Here is a 19,842-nt window from a genome sequence, read left to right on the forward strand (position 1 = left end):
CATCAATATCCAGCGAAAATATGTGAAATGCTCTACATTTTTCCCTTAATGCATTCATGTCATCCTAAGGCATGCTCTCTCTAATCTCATGGAGTTTTGTTAGTCTAGATAAAGAACATTGTCTCAAATGTTATATTATTCATTTTTCATTTGGAAGCTATTTACAGGGCCTAGTGGTGTTTAATATGTGAGTATGTACTCGAAAAAAATTTCCCTTGAGGCCCTTACAATGTGAAAATATTTATGGGGTATTTGTTTTGTGTTTTAGACCTTTTTCCAACCTTGCAAAAGTATAAGCATGCAATCCAAAGCAAAACTGAATGGGTATGGAAAATTAACAAAAAGCAACCTTATCCTTCTTTCTCTTGCGACGAAATCGGAGAAGTTCTTTGTGCTGTCTTGACACAAAGTTGACCGCTGCATATTCCAGTAGTGCAGAAAAGACGAATAGCAGACAAACAGCCATCCAGATATCAATAGCTTTAACATATGACACCTATGGAAATAAGAAAACAGTAGAAAGATGATGTACAAAGATGTAATAAACATATTAAGGGGAAAAACATCTACTGTATATTAATGCAAATGATATTGATATTCTCTTAGGGCTCGTTCACACTAGAATGTAGCAAAGCCACGTTCAGTGCAGATTCCCACACCACAATCACACTGCCCTTGCGATCTGCTGCAGGTGTAAGTGCAAAGTTAACACCCCAAATGCAGATCACAAATGCAGTGTTTATGCCCGCACCGGCCGTTATCAGACCGCATTGTACAAAAGTAGCATGTGACCCAGTTGCAGTATGTTTCAAAAAGTAGTGTATGCACTTCTTGTAGTGCCGCGTAGTGAGATTTCACCCAATTCACAATGCATGGAGCTGAAATCGCATTGCACAGAACTGCTTGTGAATCACGCAGGAACCACACAGCATTCCAGTGTAATTCACATGTTCCCACAGTGAATGGGCCCTTAAGGGAAACCTCACTTTCATGGAAAAAAATATAGCAAATAAAAATGTATATTGCATGTACAATTGCTACACAAGCCATGTTGTAATTTAACCACTCGTCTACCAAGTTATGTTTATAAATGACATGGAAGACAAGAGGTTAAAAAGCTGCTATCAGCTTAATGCCGACTTTAGGAACTGGCCAAGTGCGTTCTGATAAAAGTGATGGATGGCTCTAGAGCTGTCTAATCGCTTTTATTGGGCTAAGAAAATATGCTGCCCCTATTGGCTGCACTGGGGGGGGGGCACCTGCAGTGGTTCCAGGGGTCTCCCTTTTTCTTCTGGGGAGCCAAGGACTCAATAAAAAACACACCCCATTCAAAAAAGTGTAGGGTGAGCGTGTGTAACATCAATGTGAGGTATCATTGTGAATATCTGAGTGAGAGCAATAATCACAGGACCAACATTTATGGTTATAGTAGAACTATAGGAAAAATCTTTTTTTTTTTTTCATTTTGGATAGAGCAAGGGAGGTTTATAACCCCTGTCATGTTTTATTTCACCATCTGTATCCCATTGCAGAGATTCCTCTTCACTTCCTGTCCCATCCCCAAACAGGAAAAGAGAAGAAATCCCTGAAAATTAAGGACATTTCTTTGGAGACCCCCCAGGTCACCAGAACTAGTATCCCCATTGGAAGATTTCCCATCTGTTACATTTTTGGGGACAACTCAAAATTTGGGGTTTTCTTTTACTTTCACTTTCAATAACAATGGTAAACAGGACAAATAGTGAGGGTATACTTTAATTCTAAACTGATAATCTGTAAGGGCTTTTAAAGTGTTGCATATGGAAAAAAAAAATTGGTACCATAATTTTTTCAATTTAACTGGCAATATTACGACTTGATATGTTAGTATCTATCACTCAACACAACCCCATCTTTTATATTTTAACAAAAAAAAATATAGTAAATATAGTGCAACATAAAAAAACTACCACCATTTTATTCTCTAGGGCAGTGGTCATCAACCCTGTCCTCAGGGCCCACTAACAGGCAAGGTTTGCAAGATAACTGAAACACATCACAGGTGATATCATTTGCTGCTCAGTGATTGCAGTATTCTAGTCTGCATCTCCCCAAGGTAATACATAAAACCTGGCCTGTTAGTGGGCCCTGAGGACAGGGTTGATAACCACTGCCCTAGGGCCTCTGCTTTCAGAAACGATATACTTGCTGGAGGGTTTATAGTAATTTCTAGTAAACAATTCAGATTTTTGCATGCGTGAAATAACACTTGCCCTTGTATAAAAGTGGTTAATGTTATTAAAAATGACCTTTTCATTTCAGTCTGAAGTGCTGTAATTTAATGTAAAAAATCAATGCAATATTGCAACATGGAGGTGTTATGTACATCACCCAAAGGTGATTGTTTTTTTCTCTACAAAAGTGGAGTTACCCTTAAAGGATAAACAAGAAAATATTTTGCCTTTTACTATACCTTTTGATATATCTTACCTTATGCTAGTTAGTTTTATTGTGTTTGCTCTGCATTTAGTCTGTAGCTAGCTTGAACTTTGTTTACTTTAATGGGCTCTGTGGGTTTTTCCTAAGATCAGGGTATTGGTTACTTCTGCCTGCCACTGTTAAGGTGCCTCTAATTGTTAATGTAAGGCTTCATGTACGCAGGACATTTGAAAACCTCTTCTGAATACTGGAAATTGACAGCTAGTAACCGACGTTTAAAAACATCCACTTTTACATGCCACGTTTATGCGCGTTTTGCGGCGTTCATGAGCGTTTGCGTTTAGAAGTGTGTTTGACAGGTAACAGATTTTATAGATCAGTAGACCCTCCCAAATGCCTATAATGCAGGAAAAAATAGAGAGAGTCTCTGTTCACTGTGCATATTTTATTTTATTCAGCAATACATTTGTGTAAAAGACACTGGTTTCCAACATTTCTTTTACCCCGCCATCAGCCAATAATTTAACATTGATGCCTCATACACACGACCATTTTTCTCGTCAGGAAAAAAAAACATAGTTTTTCCCGATGTGATTCCTCTTCAGCCTGACTTGCATACACGCGTTCATGCAAAAAAGCGGTGACGTACAACACGTACAACGGGACTTTAAAGGGGAACTTCCTTTCAAATGGCGCGACCCTTTGAGCTGCTTTTAGGCTGCATACTTGATTCTGAGCATGTATGTTTTTTTCCCCTCGGAAAAGAATACACAAGACCGTTTTTCGTGCCGGGAAAAAAACTGACAGGAAGATCGACGAGAAAAAAGAGAGCTGGTTTCAATTTTTTACGGGCAGTTTTTTCGTATAGAAAACTGCTAGGGAGCATACACACGACCGTTTTTCACGACCAATATAAAAAATGGCAGTTTTCTCGTCGTGAAAACCGGTCGTGTGTACAAGGCATGAGAGTTAAATGTTAACATTCCATATTATTTTAGGGGGTATTCTACTCCACCCTGAGACGAGGAGCGCTATATTTATTTTCAATTCAATTCAATACAGAATTAACTACAATCTGAAGGTGTAATGTTGCTGTGCTGTCATTAGAAAAGGTCAGGATGATTGAGTATCTTTAAATTTAAGATATATGTAAGAGTCAATGTTTGTGAAAAAATACTGTATATAAACATGCTGTTTCCTGCAGATATTTGTTGTCATCTCTGACAAATGGTGATAAGGATTGAAGTGCAACAATATATAAAAAAAATCTAATAAGGAATGGGAATGTACTACAGTGATTTAAGATCTAATGTATATGTACCCTCACTCACATATTGGAAACCAGAAGGTCTTAAAAAATAACAAAATAGGCATACTATTCAGCATCAGCTAAACTGGAAGATAAACCATCCAATAAAACAAAAGCTCATTTATCTACCCAGTGCTGCTTTATGACATAAAAGGGTTTAGGGTAAGGATGATATTAGTAGACTTTAATATTGTTCAGTTGAACACTGCCAAATTACCTAAAATGTTCAGAATTTGGAGAAGATAGATTTCAGATCCCTAGGGCTAGCCAAAGACATTAGAGGATGTCTCTAAAGACATTAGAGGATGTCTGGACCTGCGGACATGATCCTACCACCATCAGGCAAAAATTACAGCAGACAGGGGAAAAAACTGCAAGCTTAGCTATTGTCTATGAAAGTCAGAGGGGGTGGAGCGAGGAGCACACTAAGGCCCCATACACAAGGTCGGTTTGGTCCGATGAGAATGAACCGAAGTTCATTTTCATCGGACCAAACCGACCGTGTGTATAGGCTATCGGTCTGGTTTCCTTCGGTCCAAAATTTCTAAACATGCTTCAAAACCGAACCGATGGACCGCTGCCCCATCGGACCAAACCGATGGTTAGTACAGAAAAGCATCGGTTCAAAACCCGCGCATGCTCAGAATCAAGTCGACGCATGCTTGGAAGCATTGAACTTCATTTTATTCAGCACATCGTGTGTTTGACGTCACCGCGTTCTGACCCGATCGGATTTTGGACTGATGGTGTGTACACATATCAGGCCATACGGCCACTTCAGAGGTGAACCTTTTTTTTTTCTAAATGATAGGGAAATTTGTGAAGAAACATTATATTCTCAGGCACAGGTAAACTATAAGATCATATATAAATGTATTGGTATCAGATCTAGTTCTCTCATTACTTAGCAATCACTGAGTTCATGTGTGTACAAACAATGCAGATTGCTTTTATAACAGCAAATTTAAGGTTTGCTCCTTCTAATGGCTAATGTACACGTCTCTTTATTTAGTACAAAAACACTAATACAAAAGAATTATAATGTAAAACTGTAAACATCACATACAAATAACTGTAAGGTAAACTCCGCAATGAGAAACCAAAATGTGTGCTTAGTCCTTTAATCACTTGCCGACGGCTGGCCGTCATATGACGTCCTGGGCTTTGTGTGGATATATCTGAATGATGCCTGCAGCTACAGGCATCCTTCAGATATCGTCTTTTTCAGCTGGCGATTCCCTACACCATAAAAACAATCATAGCGTCTGCCCCCCTCCCGCCGCCCTCCGGTGCTTCTACCGACTCACCAATGCGATCTGTGAGTCGAAGAACGGATCCACCGGCCCCGGATGTTTACCATAGAGATTTAAAGCGGACCAGATGGTCAGATGGTCACTGGAGTCTCTATGATTGTTGGAGGCTGGGCGCTATATTTTTTATTTTAGGCTTTCCAGCCTAGAGGTGAGATGTGGGGTCTTATTGACCCCATATCTTACTGGAAAGAGGACCGATCATGCCATATTCCTATTACAAGGGATGTTTACATTCCTTGTAATAGGAATAAAAGTAATTATATTTTTAATTTATTTTTTTAAAGTGTCAAACTATTTTTTTAAAGTAAAATGAACAATATATTTTTTTAAAGTGCCCCTGTCCCAGTGTGCTTGCACGCAGAAGCGAACGCATATGTAAGTCCCGCCCACACATGTGAGGTGTCACCATGAACGTTATAGCAAGAGCAATAATTCTAGCCCTAGAACTTCTCTGTAACTGAAAACATGTAACCAGTACATTTATATTAAATATATTAAATAAGCGAATATTTAAAGCGTCGCCTATGGGGATTTTTAAGTACTGAAATTTGGCGCCATTCCACGAGCATGTACAATTTTGAAGCGTGACATGTTAGGTATCTATTTACTCGGAGTAAATTCATTTTTCACATTATGCAAAATTGTGCTAACTTTACTGGTTTTTTTTGAAAGCATGAAACAGTTTTGTTTACAAAAAAAAACGTGTTCGAAAAATTGCTGCGCAAATACTGTGCAAGAAAAAAAAAGTTGGAATGACCGCCATTGTATTCTCTAGTGTCTCTGCTATAAAAAATATATATGATATTTGGGGTTCAATGTAATTTTCTAGCCAAAAAATTAAGATTTTTACATGTAGGAGAGAAATCCCAGAATTGGCCTGGTTGGCAAGTGGTTAATGTACTAATGACATCATAAGGCATACAGAAACAGAACAATTTTTCATATATTATCCTATCTATTTTTCCATCTTGTACCAAATTACAGGGACATCTCTTGAACAGAAGACAGCACATGAAGTCATGTATACTGTACATTAGTGGTCTCCAATGTCTACTCCAAATGGATGCCTTGAGTAACAACACATTCTACAGAAATATATCATATATGACCAGCACTTGACTAAACAAGACACTAATATTCATTCATTGACATTCAATGTAAGGCCCCATACACACCATAGAATCTATCCGCAGATAAATCCCAGCAAATGGGTTTCAGCGGATAGATCCTATGGTGTGTACACGCCAGCGGATCTTTATCCGCGGATATTTATCCCCTGGGATGGATTCCAGCAGATCGGATATTCGCTGACATGCAGAACAAATCCATCTGCTGGAATCCATCCCAACGGATGGATCCACTGGTCTGTACAGACTCACCGGATCCATCCGTCCTAAGGGATCCCCCGCATGCGTTGTAATGATTTGACGCATGCGTGGAATTCCTTATATGACAGCGTCGCGCACGTTGCCGCGTCATAATCGCAGCAACGGCGCGACACGTCATCGCCAGAGGATTTCGGCGCGGATTTCAATGCGATGGTGTGTACACGCCATCGCATAGAAATCTGCTGAAATCCTCGAGAGGATTTATCCGCGGAAACGGTCCGCTGGACCGTATTCGCGGATAAATTCTCCCGTGTGTATGGGGCCTAAGTGTCTGTGCATACCTTTTGTTGATCTTCCCAGGTAAGTGTATATTTTATACAGCTGTCTAAAGCTGGCCACACATGTTAAAATCAAATCATATCTGGACATACAATCTACTTTTATAAATTAATGAATGCCTAATTGAATATACATTACAAGTATTGTTTCGGTAGGTCCTCACATTAAGTAGTTGTTATTAGATCTAAAGGGGGTGATATAATCAAATGATATTTTGTATGGCCTGTTTTAAATGGTTGAAAAAGATGAGGTTTCTTTGATTTTCATACAAGCAAACCACTTGTTTAGCAAAGAAAAATCAGATTTCTAAAAGGATAGAGCGATTTCTGACAAAAGCAATACTCTTCTAGCCTCATTTGATAGCTTATTATCTCCCATTCTGATCAATTTTGATGGTTCAAAGACTAAATATGGTATAATATTTGCTGGCTGTATGTCTATTCATACTTCATATTGATTTGACAAATTTGATTTAATTAGGTTTAGATGCTTATTCTTGCTCGAATAAGTGTATCTCACAGCGTTGCTGCACCAGTCTGAATGATGTGCCTGCCTTCTGTCTACACGCATTAAATATGCTTGTATTGTTAGTAAATAATTCACCAAGTTATTTATGTCGCAAACAGCAATAAAACATGCAGTGACAACAAAAAACTGACATTTACATTTGTGAAAAATTTGCGAACATGTTCATATTTTGTTTAGGTGATGTTTTTTGTTGCCAATGAAATCAGCAAAATGTATAATATTTAGATATTACTATGAAAGTCCTGTAATCTTTTTAAAGAGGACCTGAACTTTGAAATCAGTGACCAAAAAAGGCAAGCAAAGGACTAGTTGCCAGTATTGCCTTTGAGCTTCCCTGCAGCCGATCTTCTCTCGATTACTGACTTCCCATATCTTGTTCTGCACTGTGATCTTTGTATATAGACTTTGCTTATTACTGTCACAGATGCTCTCTATAAATATTGATCTGATGATATGTGGGGTAATGATCAAGGAGAGGTGGAGAAAGCACAGAACCACAGAATAAGTGAAGCAGAAGCAGAGATCATTGAACTGTAGATGCTTGTGTATAACTGAGAGAACAGTGAGCAACACAGTGGTGACATCACTGAATCTCATTTAAAATGTAGTGAAACCAGGCACGCTAAACATATATAGATGCTCTGTATAAGAAAGCAATGTGTGTTAAATATGTGTACAACTAATGCCGCGTACACACGATCGGTCCATCCGATGAGAACTGTCTGATGGACCGTTTTCATCGGTTCAACCGATGAAGCTGACTGATGGTCAGTCGTGCCTACACACCATCGGTTAAAAAAACAATTGTGTCAGAACACGGTGACGTAAAACACAACGACGTGCTGAAAAAAACGAAGTTCATACTTCCAAGCATGCGTCGACTTCATTCTGAGCATGCATGGATTTTTAACCGATGGTCGTGCCCACTAACAATCATTTTTTTCCGATCGGTTAGGTATCCATCGGTTAAATTTAAAACAAGATTGCTTTTTTTTAACCTATGGATAAATAACCGATGGGGCCCACGCACGATCGGTTTGGTCTGATGAAAACGGTCCATCAGACCGTTCTCATCGGTTTGACCGATCGTGTGTACGCGGCATAAGAGTCTTATAAACCATTAGCCGTGTGGGACGCCTTTAAAGGCTGGCTCCATGGGGATATTTGTCTCTTACAGTGGTGTCTAAAAGGGATTTTGTGCAGTCTCTGGAGGAGCTGGAGCATGATCTCAAGCAGATGGAGGGGGCTTATGTGGCTAGCCCTCATTACACCTGTTACAGGGCTTGGCAACATATCCTGAGGAAGGTCTAGTTGCTCTAGGTTGAATTAATTTGTAACTCTATGCTTTCTACTGCCCAGCGAGTGTTTTAGTATCGGGATATGCAGTAAATGGCACATTACTGGCGTGGTTGGCTAGAGGGAAAATATCATATGTTACCTATATAGATATGATCAGGGAGAGCAACAGTGTTTTGCGGATGGAATCCCTGTTGAGGTTTATTTTTTGTGCCAGGACTTGCTGGTGCCTGGGCTCACTTCTATTTTTGATCAATAGTCCTCCCTAGATTCCCTGCCAGAGTCTACGTTAGAAGCGGTTATTGTGTTGGTGCCCAAACTGGGCAAGGATGTTGAAGATTGTGGCTCCTAGATGCTGTTCTTCTTGTTCAATGTCGATGCAAACATTTTCCCTAAGATTCTTAGCATATCTTCTCAAAAAAATAAAAAAGACACACATTTCATTTCATTACCAGGGATGAATTGCAGGCACAGATTTTGAAGCTCAATGCAAAACAATTACTAGGATCACCTTTAGGGATGAGCTTCGAGTTTGAGTCAAACTCATGTTTGACTCGAACACTGTCTGTTCGCCCGTTCGCCGAACAGTGAACAATTTGGGGTGTTCGCGGCAAATTCGAAAAGCCGCAGAACACCCTGTAAAAGTCTTTGGGAGAAATCTAAAGTGCTCATTTTAAAGGCTTATATGCAAGTTATTGTCATAAAAAGTGTTTAGGGACCGGGTCCAGCCCCAGGGGACATGTATCAATGCAAAAAAAGTTTTAAAAACTGAAGTTTTTCGGGAGCAGTGATTTTAATAATGCTTAAAGTGAAACAATAAAAGTGAAATATTCCTTTAAATTTTGTTCCTGGGGGTGTGTATATTATGCCTGTAAAGTAGCACTTGTTTCCAGTGCTTAGAATTGTCCCTGCACAAAATGTAATTTCTGAAGGAAATAAAGTAATTTAAAAGTACTCGCGGCTATAATGAATTGTCGTCTCCCTGCAATACAGAGAAAAGTCATTGAAAGTCATTGATAAAAAAAATATATATGTGGGGTCCCCCCAAATTCAATTACCAGGCCCTTCAGGTCTGGTATGGATATTAAGGGGAACCCTGCGCCAAATAAAAAAAAATGACGTGGGGTTCCCCCCAAATATCCATACCAGACCCTTCAGGTCTGGTATGGATTTTAAGGGGAACTCCGCACCAAATAAAAAAAATGGCATGGAGTTCCCCCCAAAAATCCATACCAGACCCTTATTCGAGCACGCAACCTGGCAGGCCGCAGGAAAAGAGGGGGGACGAGAGAGCACCCCCCCATAAACAATACCAGGCCACATGCCCTCAAATGGGGAGGATGCTTTGGGATCTGAAGTCTGGGCCCCAAAGCACCATGTCCCCATGTTGATGGGGACAAGGGCCTCATCCCCACAACCCCTTCCCGGTGGTTGTAGAGGTCTGCGGGCAGGGGGCTTATCGGAATCTGGAAGACCCCTTTAACAAAGGGGACCCCCATATCCCGGCCCCCCATGTGAATTGGTAAGGGGTACATTGTACCCCTACCATTTCACAAAGAAAGTGTAAAAAATTGTAAAAAAACACACAGACACAGTTGGGATAAGTCCTTTATTAAAAATAAATAAAAATAAAAAAAAGATTCCAGCGGTGGTAATCTACTCTGAATCTCCACTCCAGCGATGTCGGTATTCAGCGATGGAGGATCTCCAGGCTCCAGCGATGATGTCCAGCGAGGAACAGCACACGATCCTGTCTCCACCGGAAACACCCCGGAAATTACGTTGTGGCAGCCTGACAGGTCTTATGTAGCTGAGGACGGGGCCACCCGTCACGTGACCCCCATCCCCCTCTGACGCAAAGGGGAAACCCAGGCTTTTCCAGTGACTTGACGGGTGACCCCGCCCCCTCTGATGTAATGCAGGTTTCCCCTTGCATCAGAGGGGGGCGGGGTCACCCGTCATGTCACTGGGAAAGTCTGGGTTTCCCCTTGCGTCAGAGAGGGACGGGGTCACATGACGAGTGGCCCCGTCCTCAGCTACATAAGACCTGTCAGGCTGCCACAACGTCATTCCTGGGGTGTCTCCAGTGGAGACAGGATCGTGTACTGTTCCTCGCTGGACATCATCGCTGGAGCCTGGAGATTATCCATCGCTGGATACCAACATCGCTGGAGTGGAGATCCAGAGTGGATTACCACCCCTGGAATCTTTTTTTATTCTAATTTTTTACATTTTTAATAAAGGACTTATCCCAACTGTGTCTGTGTTTATTTTTTATTTTTTACACTTTCTTTGTGAAATGGTAGGGGTACTTACCTATTCACATAGGGGGGCCGGGATCTGGGGGTTCCCTTTGTTAAAGGGGTCTTCCAGATTCTGACAAGCCCCCTGCCCACAGACCCCCACAACCACCGGGCAAGGGTTGTGGGGATGAGGCCCTTGTCCCCATCAACATGGGGACATGGTGCTTTGGGGTCCAGACTCCAGACCCCAAAGCATCCTCCCCATGTTGAGGGCATGTGGCCTGGTATGGCTCAGGAGGGGGGGTGCTCTCTCGTCCCCCTCTTTTCATGCGCCCTGCCAGGTTGCATGCTCGGATAAGGGTCTGGTATGGATATTTGGGGGGAACTCTACGCCATTTGTTTTTTAATTTGGCGCGGAGTTTCCCTTAAAATACATACCAGACCTGAAGGGTCCGGTATGAATGTTTGGGGGGGGACCCCACGTCACTTTATTTTTAATTTGGCGCAGGGTTCCCCTTAATATCCATACCAGACCTGAAGGGCCTGGTAATTGAATTTGGGGGGACTCCCACATTTATTTATTTTTTTATCAATGACGTTTAATGATTTTTCTCTGTATTGCCGGGAGCCAATGACTTTTTTCCTTCAGAAATGACATTTTGTGCAGCGACAGTTCTAACGGGAAACAAGCGCTAATTTACTGGCATACTATACACACACCCCCAGGTACGTAAATTAAAGGAATATTTAACTTTTATTGTTTCACTTTAAGCATTATTAAAATTACTGCTCCTAAAAAAAACTGTCATTTTTAAAACTTTTTTGTATTGATACATGTCCCCTTAGGCCCCGTACACACGGGCGGATAATCCGCTGAAAACGGTCCGCCGGACCGTTTTCAGCGGACATGTCCGCCTGGAGATTTCTGTCTGATGGTTGTACACACTATCAGACAGAAATCCGCGCGTAAACAATACGTGGGGCGTGGCCGCACCGTCGCCGCGATGATGACGCGGTGACGTGGGCGGCCCTGGAAGTTCAAAGCTTCCACGCATGCGTCGAATCAGTACGACGCATGCGAGGGATGCCGGACGGTCGGACGTGTCCGGTGAGTCTGTACAGATGACCAAAGGCGTCCGACGGACAGGTTTCCAGCGGATAGATTTCTTAGCATGCTAAGACGTTTTTATCCGCTTGAAAAACGGTCGGCTGGACAAATGTCCGCCGAAAAATGTCCGCTAGGCCGTACACACGACCAAATTTGTCTGCTGGAACTGACCTGCGGATAAATCCCAGCGGACAGATCCGGTCGTGTGTACGGGGCCTTACTTTTGTTTTACTTTACTTATTTACTGATCCTAATGCCGCGTACACACGATCATTTTTCAGCATGTCCAAAAAACGAAGTTTTTCCAACTTCATCATTAAAAACGACGTTGTCCACACACCATCATTTTAAAAAAATGATGAACAAAGCGCGGTGACGTACAACGGCACTCTAAAGGGGAAGTTCTATTCGCCTTTGGGCTGATTCCTTGTTAGTAAAAGACGATTTGCGTTTTTCTGTCTGTTACAGCGTGATGAATGTGCTTACTCCATTATGAACGGTAGTTTTACCAGAACGAGCGCTCCCATCTCATAACTTGCTTCTGAGCATGTGCGGGTTTAAAATGTCGTTTTAGCCCTCACACGATCATTTTTTACAACCCGAAAAACGACATTTTTTAAAACAACGTTAAGAAATGCAGCATGTTCGGAAAAAAAATGTTGTCGTTTTTCAGAAACTAAAAAACAATGTGCAGCCCACACACGATCATTTTAAATGACGTTTTTTAAAAATGACGTTTTTTTCATGCTGAAAAATGATCGTGTGTACGCGGCATAACACAGTTCAGATTATTATGAAAATGTGTAAATAACCTTGTAAGAGGTGACTGTATTTCTACTGATGATTCCCCTACTTTGTGAAGCTAAGTTTACTTTTAATTACATGATCATGTACAGGTAAACTTAAAAAAAAAGAAAAAAAAATTGCCTTTAACATGTTTTATGCAAATAAAGTCAAAAACCCTTCTCTTTCAGAAAATCTGCCATATGACTCTCTTATACTCATTATAACATGTTTGTTTTGTACCTCACAAGATATATTTGGACTAGTCCACCTTTAGACAAAACTAACCCAGATGGAACAAGTAATTCTGACATATTTTACTGTTTCTGATATAGTGTTGCATGTATACCTTAGACTGACTTGCTTACCTTTGGAAGGGAGGCTCGGGATCCAGAGCTCTGTGTTGTCATAGTAAGCACTGTTGTTATACCAAGAGCAACTCTAGCTGGAGCAGCATCCATATTGATCCAAAAGGATACCCACGATAAAATAACAATCAAAAGACTGGGAATGTACATCTGAATCAGGTAATACCCCATCTGCCTCTCTAGATGGAATCGAACTTCAATGCATGTAAACTTTCCTTGGTTAAGATAAGAATTAGAAAAATGAAAAAGGAAAAAAATTACATTTAGAATACCCATTAAAAAAAAAATATAGAATATCCATTTAAAATATCAGTAATGGTAAAAGACTATCTGTTAGAAATAATTTCTCCATAGAGCTCATCTCTGTGATTGACTTTACTAAATCATAAAATTGGCCTCCTAGTCTGACAAAGTGATTTGGGCTGCACTCGCTCTATCTGTTTCTCTCTGTCTTATCAAGACCAGGGAGAAATAACATGAAGACAGATGGCATGTCTGTGCTGTGAATTCATATGAATGTGGACTTTTTGCACATTTAGCGAAGGTGATCAGTAAAGCGTATCTAAACCCAAGAACAGCATTCAATATATTATTGCCTATACATTCCTCCATGGTGGTTTCATAAGTTCTCTTTTTTGTCAATTTTAATCTGTTATTTTTAATTTTCTGTTTGACATAAAAAGCTGTCTAGCAATAATGACAATGTCTTATAATGGTCAGCTTTCTATAATTTTCTGTCTACCTTTATCACAAAATAAAAAAATAGGCTTTAATTTGTTAGTAACTTATGTAAAGTCCAGATAAATTTACTAGTCCAACTGACACTACCCATCTCCAGGCAATCCTGCTGTCCAGGAGGGTCTCTATTGCTCATCCATAGATAGAGGAGCCACAATAGGACAAGACATGTACTACCAATATGATCACCTGGTGAAAATAAGTCTAGTAAAAAAAAAAAGCATTTTTACTTCTGTCTATACTGTTGTTGAAGTATTCTCCTCCCTTAATGTCTGGTAAAACTTTAATAGCAGGGCAGGACTTGGGGAGGAAATCTCCCTAACAGGGCTACAAATAGAAGTAAAAACCTGACAGTGGTTCTACTTGTTCCCCATTCCATCCAAAGCAAACAAAAATGGTTTGCCCAGGCACACACTTTAAGATTAATTACACTATTTGACCACTTAATACAGCCAAGTGCCACAAAAAGAGGTCCTTGGAGACCACGTGAAATGTTGCTATGGGGCTTTGGTCTTTTTTTAGTATCAGGTTTTCTATAATATTATCAGTTTGAATTTCATACTATATGGTTCCTAAAGAAAAGTGAATGCAACATAACTAACCAATTAAAGACAGCCTGAAAAACATTACAGAAAATCTTATTTTAATTTAAGGTATGCCACCATTTTGTTGGTGAATTTTCAGACTTTTGAGCATGGACTGCCCACAAAACCCCTTTGTTAGGAAATTATCCACAGTGTACCCAGTCACTATTATCCGTGTCTCCACAATCATTGCATGTGCATAATAAATATTTTGGATCTGTTTTCCTTGCTTTTTGTGGCACACTGAAGCAACAGCATATACACATATTTTTTTTTTAATATGTCAGAAAGAATGACTTTAAAATCCTGCTCTGGGCAGTATAATCTGTTCAGCAAGCCATGCTAGCTGGGTACTGGATGTAGCCCAGGTTGCGTAAGTATCTGTTCATGTAACATCTTAGTGAATGTAACATTAACTTATGTCAAGGAACATCTGTACCTGATAACCTGTAAAAATAAATGCTTTGCATACCTGTGTTATAATGCTTAGTACAATAACGTAAATCTTTCTCTTCTTTTAGAACAAACTGCGGAAGAGTAAGCCCATCAGCAAGCTGCACAGGTGCATTTTCTTGCCACTCAAAAATTAGATCATTCATTGTGTACCCAACTGGAAGACACAAAATCATCACTTAGAGATAAGCATGTAATAACATGGTTCTACAAAGATAAATTAAACAATAACAGTAAATGATACCATCTACATTGAAAGTAAATCCCTCATAGATGTTTATTAGTTCGACTTCATAAATGCATTCAAATAGAAAACAAGTTTAGTCTTATTAATAATGATAGTGGAGTGTTATCTGACTGTGACAGATTTTCAGGTTCCTTGGACAATGTCTCAGAATTATGTACATGACTTCATAGAAATTACTTTGATATTCAATAGTATGGTGTGTATTCAATTGAAAACAGCTGTGGGTAATACTGATTATCATTTGAAGCATGTCAACTATTGCCAGAAGAAACATCCCAAAATCAAAGACATTAATCTGACAAGAAACAACTGCTATGTCAAAATCTGTTCCACCAAAGTGAATGTGATCATTTAAGATACACATTTAATTATACAGGTTTCTGTGTTAAAACTTGATATTAAACAACTTTACTAAATTACAATAATACTATTCTATGTTGTATCAATTTATTTTTGAAAATGTAATATATCAAAAGCTTTTACTCTATCAATTTTTTTTAACAGAGAGGTCTAAAATATGTTTACTTCTTTCTGTGACCCTTTTAGGGAACTCTCTTTTGCTTCCTGTTTCATAAATAAATGTGAGGTGGGAGTTGTGGTTGTCACTAGGACAGGAAAGTTCAGACAACAATACAACATTTTCAGGAGTTTAAACACTTCCTAACTCTACTAAAAATGTATTTCGGTCTATGTTTCCATTGGAGAGTCTTGCATAGGAAGTGAGGGGAAATAAACCCAACATGGACACATATAGCAATAATAACTGGCAGAATCTCTAAGGCCGCCTACACACGATCAGTCCATCCGATGAGAACGGTCCAAAGGACCGTTCTCTTTGGTTAACCGATGAAGCTGACTGGTGGTCTGATGTGCCTACACACCATAGGTTAATGAACCGATCGTGTCAGAACGCGGTGACGTAAAACACAACGACGTGCTGAAAAAAACGAAGTTCAATGCTTCCAAGCATGCGTCGACTTGATTCTGAGCTTGCGCGGGTTTTTAACCGATGCTTTTGCATACTAACCATCGGTTTTGACCTATCGGTTATCAGTCCATCGGTTAAATTTTAAAGCAAGTTCTCTTTTTTTTGACTGAAGGATAACTGACCGATGGGGAATACACACGATCGGTTTGGACCGATGAAACGGTCCTTCAGTCTGTTTTCAGCGGTTTTGACCGATCGTGTGTACACAGCCTAACATTTTAATCTCCATCCAAACTAAAATAAACATTTTGGCTGGTGTGAGGTTTTAAATTTATGGGTGAGAACTGAGCTTAAAGGGGTTGTAAAGGTTAATTTTTTATTTTCTAAATAGGTTCCTTTAACCACTTCAATACAGGGCTTTAATACCCACCTCCATACCGGGCCTATTCTGCCACTTCTCTCCTACATGTACAAATCATCATTCTTTTGCTAGAAAATTACTCAGAACCCCAAAACATTATATATGTTTTTTTAGCAGACACCCTAGGGAATAAAATGGCGGTCATTGCAACTTTTTATCTTGCACCATATTTGCGCAATCATTTTTTTGGGAAAAAAATGGTTTCATGAATTAAAAACAACAAAACAATAAAGTTAGCCCAATTTTTTTGTAAAATATGAAAGATGATGTTACGCCGAGTAAATAGATACCTAATATGTCATGCTTTAAAATTGCGCACAGTCATGGAATGGCGCCAAACTTTGTTACTTAAAAATATCCATAGGCGACGCTTTAACATTTTTACAGGTTACCAGTTTAGAGTTACAGAGGAGTTATAGTGCTAGAATTGTTGCACATGCTCTAACGCACGTGGCGACACCTCACATGTGTGGTTTGAACGACGTTTACATACGTGGGCGGGACTTATGTGTGCGTTCACTTCTGAGCACGAGCTACCGGGACAGGGGCGTTTTAATTTAAAAAAAATATTTTTTACTTATTTATATTTATTTTACACTTTTTTTACTGATCGCTTTTAATCCTATTACAAGGAATGTAAACATCCCTTGTAATAGGAATAGTGTATGACAGGTCCTCTTTAAGGAGAGATGCAGGGTCAATAAGACCCCACATCTCTCCTCCAGGCTGGAAAGCATGAGATCGTGAAAAAAAATTCACAGATCTCATTCTACTAGTCGCAATTGCGGTTTGTTTACTTACGAGTACCCGGGCGTGATGTCATCACATCGCGCCCGGGCCTCCAGCGGTCATAGAGATGACTGGTCATCTCTATGCTTCCCATCCGGCGCACGCCGATCATCTCTCTGGGCCCCCGATGGCACGGTAGAGCCCGGAGAAGCACCGGATGGCGGCAGGAGGGGGGATGTCCCCTCCCACCACCTATAAAAACGATCAAGCAGTGGAACCGCCGCTATGATCATTCTTATGGTGCGCAGGATCGCCGCCGGAACAAAATTATATCTGAATGATGCCTCTAGGTGCAGGCATCATTCAGATATCACCGCACAAAGTACAGGACGTCATATGACGTCCACCTGGGATAAGAGATCCCCTTTGTGGACGTCATATGACGGTGTGCGGTATTGAAGTGGTTAAGCTAGTGCATTGTTGGTTCATTTACCTTTTCCTTCGATTTCCCTTCTATTTTTTTTTATTTTTATTTATTTACCACGTCAACCATAGCAAGACACTTGCTCATGATTTCATTTAATCATATATATTGTCTCTACTTCAGTTTCGCATCATTTGTGGTTATATATTATTTTATATATTTATCTTTTGCTTCATTTATTCCTTTTTTTTCTTCCCCCCTTCTTCCCCCCTCCCCCCCTCTTTTCCCCCATTCATCTTCTTCCTCCCCCTCCCTCCCCAATCCCCTGATGGTTTGTTCCTGCCTCTCTATACCTCTAGTATTTTCCCCAAATATTCCTCCGATGATTATAAGTCTTTGCACTGTCTCCATTTTCGGTTGTATTTGTTAACTTGACCCCCATCACAACTGCAAATATATTCCATTCTGTTATAGTTTTCCACTCTTTCAAACCATTCTTTTATGTCTGGTTTATTTTTATTTAACCAATTTTTTGGTATTAATCCTTATGCGGCATTTATTAATGGTGGGATTAATGTTTTCCTATATCTTATATTTGGATCTTTGGGTTCGTGGAACACACTGGCTTGTATGCTGTTACCTATTTTGTCTCCAGTTATTACTTCTACTAATTCCCGAATTTCATGCCAATATTCCTTTATCTTTGGACAATCCCACCATATATGTGTTGTTGTTCCAATTTGTCCACATTCTCTCCAGCACAGTGGGGATTTATCTTTATTAAATGTATTGATCATTTCGGGTGTCCTATGCCATCTTGAGATACATTTATAGTTCATTTCAATTGTATTCATATCGGTTGCGGATGCTATTATTCTTTCAACTTGTTGATCTTCAAATTTCTTACTTATTTCTGTTTCCCATTTCACTATAAAATAAGGTTTTCCTTGTAACTCTGATTCTGTCAGGATTTGATATACTCTTGATATCACATGCTTTACTGGGGTTTGCATGGAGCACAGTTTTTCTAGTGGAGTGGGTATTAAATTTATCAGATGTTTTAGTTGTAGATATTCCCAATAGTTGATATCCCACCTGTTTTTCTCTTTTATCTCCAAACGTGTTTTTATCTTGCCCTGTTCTGTAATGTCCTTTATTTGTGCAGCCCCCATTTTATTTCCCAACCGTGTCTCTTTCCCCGGTAGAAAAAAATTAGTTTTGGTGAGTGATATTAAAGGTGAATTGTAAATCCATTTATTCTGTTTGTGTATCAAATCCCAAACTTTAAAAACATTCTTAGTTAGTCCGTGGGTGTCTACATCCAACACTCTGTACTTTTGTGGTATCCATACATTTTTGTGAAGTGCTGTTTTACTTATGATATTTTCCATTCGAATCCATTTTTTTTCAATCTCTCTCTTTCTTCAATCGTGGCCTTATAATATCTCTTTATATCCGGTGCTGCTAATCCTCCGTGTTTTTTTTTCTCTTGCTAATGTTCCAAAATTTACTCTTGCTTTTTTGTTTCCCCATATATATTTTATCAACATTGTTTTGATAGTTTTGAAGAAACTCTGAGGGATAACTATGGGTAACATCTGGAATTTATATGTTATTTTTGGGAGGGTGATCATCTTAAAAGCATTTATCCTTCCCAACCATGAAAGGGCTCTTGTTGTATTCTTTTTTAAGTCTGTTTATATCTCGTTTAACAAAGGGATAAAATTGGCAAGATACAGACCGTCTACTGTAGATGTCAACTTAACCCCCAGATAAGTTAACTCTCCTCTCACCCACGTGTATGAGTATTGTTTTTGCAAAGCAAGTTCTTCTTTTTTCTCCACTCCTATATTTAGAATTTCTGTTTTTATGTGATTTATTTTAAAATTCGAAAGTTCTCCGTACTTTTTTATTTCCTTGGCTATGTTCGGCAAGGTCTCACTTGGGTTAGTTATGTACATTAAAATATCATCGGCGTATGCCACTATCTTGTGTTCTTCTTCGCCTATTCTCGCCCCCTCTATTTTAGGATTATTTCGGAGAGTTGCCAGAAAAGGTTCCAGCGTTAATATGTATAGAAGTGGTGAGAGCGGGCACCCTTGTCTGGTCTCATTATACATTTCAAAGGGAGATTACAATTTACCATTAACCTTGACCATTGCCGTTGGTCTACTATACAGGTTTTGCATCCAGTGTCTAATTTTAGGTCCCATCCCCAGATGTTGGAGTGTTTCCATCATAAATCCCCAGTCTACCCTGTCGAATGCTTTCTCTGCATCTATTGA

At 39.8% G+C, this 19,842-nt stretch overlaps 1 protein-coding gene across 1 annotated transcript in view; it reads right to left on the reverse strand.

The window, feature by feature from the left end:
- GLRA3 (glycine receptor alpha 3) overlaps positions 1-19,842 on the reverse strand; it is a 278,112-nt gene that overhangs the window by 16,955 nt on the left and 241,315 nt on the right. The window contains exons 6-8 of the mRNA XM_040333579.1: positions 14,828-14,965; positions 13,034-13,248; positions 350-496 (exon numbers count right to left, since the gene is read on the reverse strand). Coding sequence (XP_040189513.1) covers positions 350-496; positions 13,034-13,248; positions 14,828-14,965 — 500 coding nt within the window. The remainder of the gene's footprint in view (positions 1-349; positions 497-13,033; positions 13,249-14,827; positions 14,966-19,842) is intronic.

The sequence above is a fragment of the Rana temporaria genome, chromosome 1, assembly GCF_905171775.1.
Source record: "Rana temporaria chromosome 1, aRanTem1.1, whole genome shotgun sequence".
In the NCBI taxonomy this organism is placed as follows: Eukaryota; Metazoa; Chordata; class Amphibia; order Anura; family Ranidae; genus Rana; species Rana temporaria.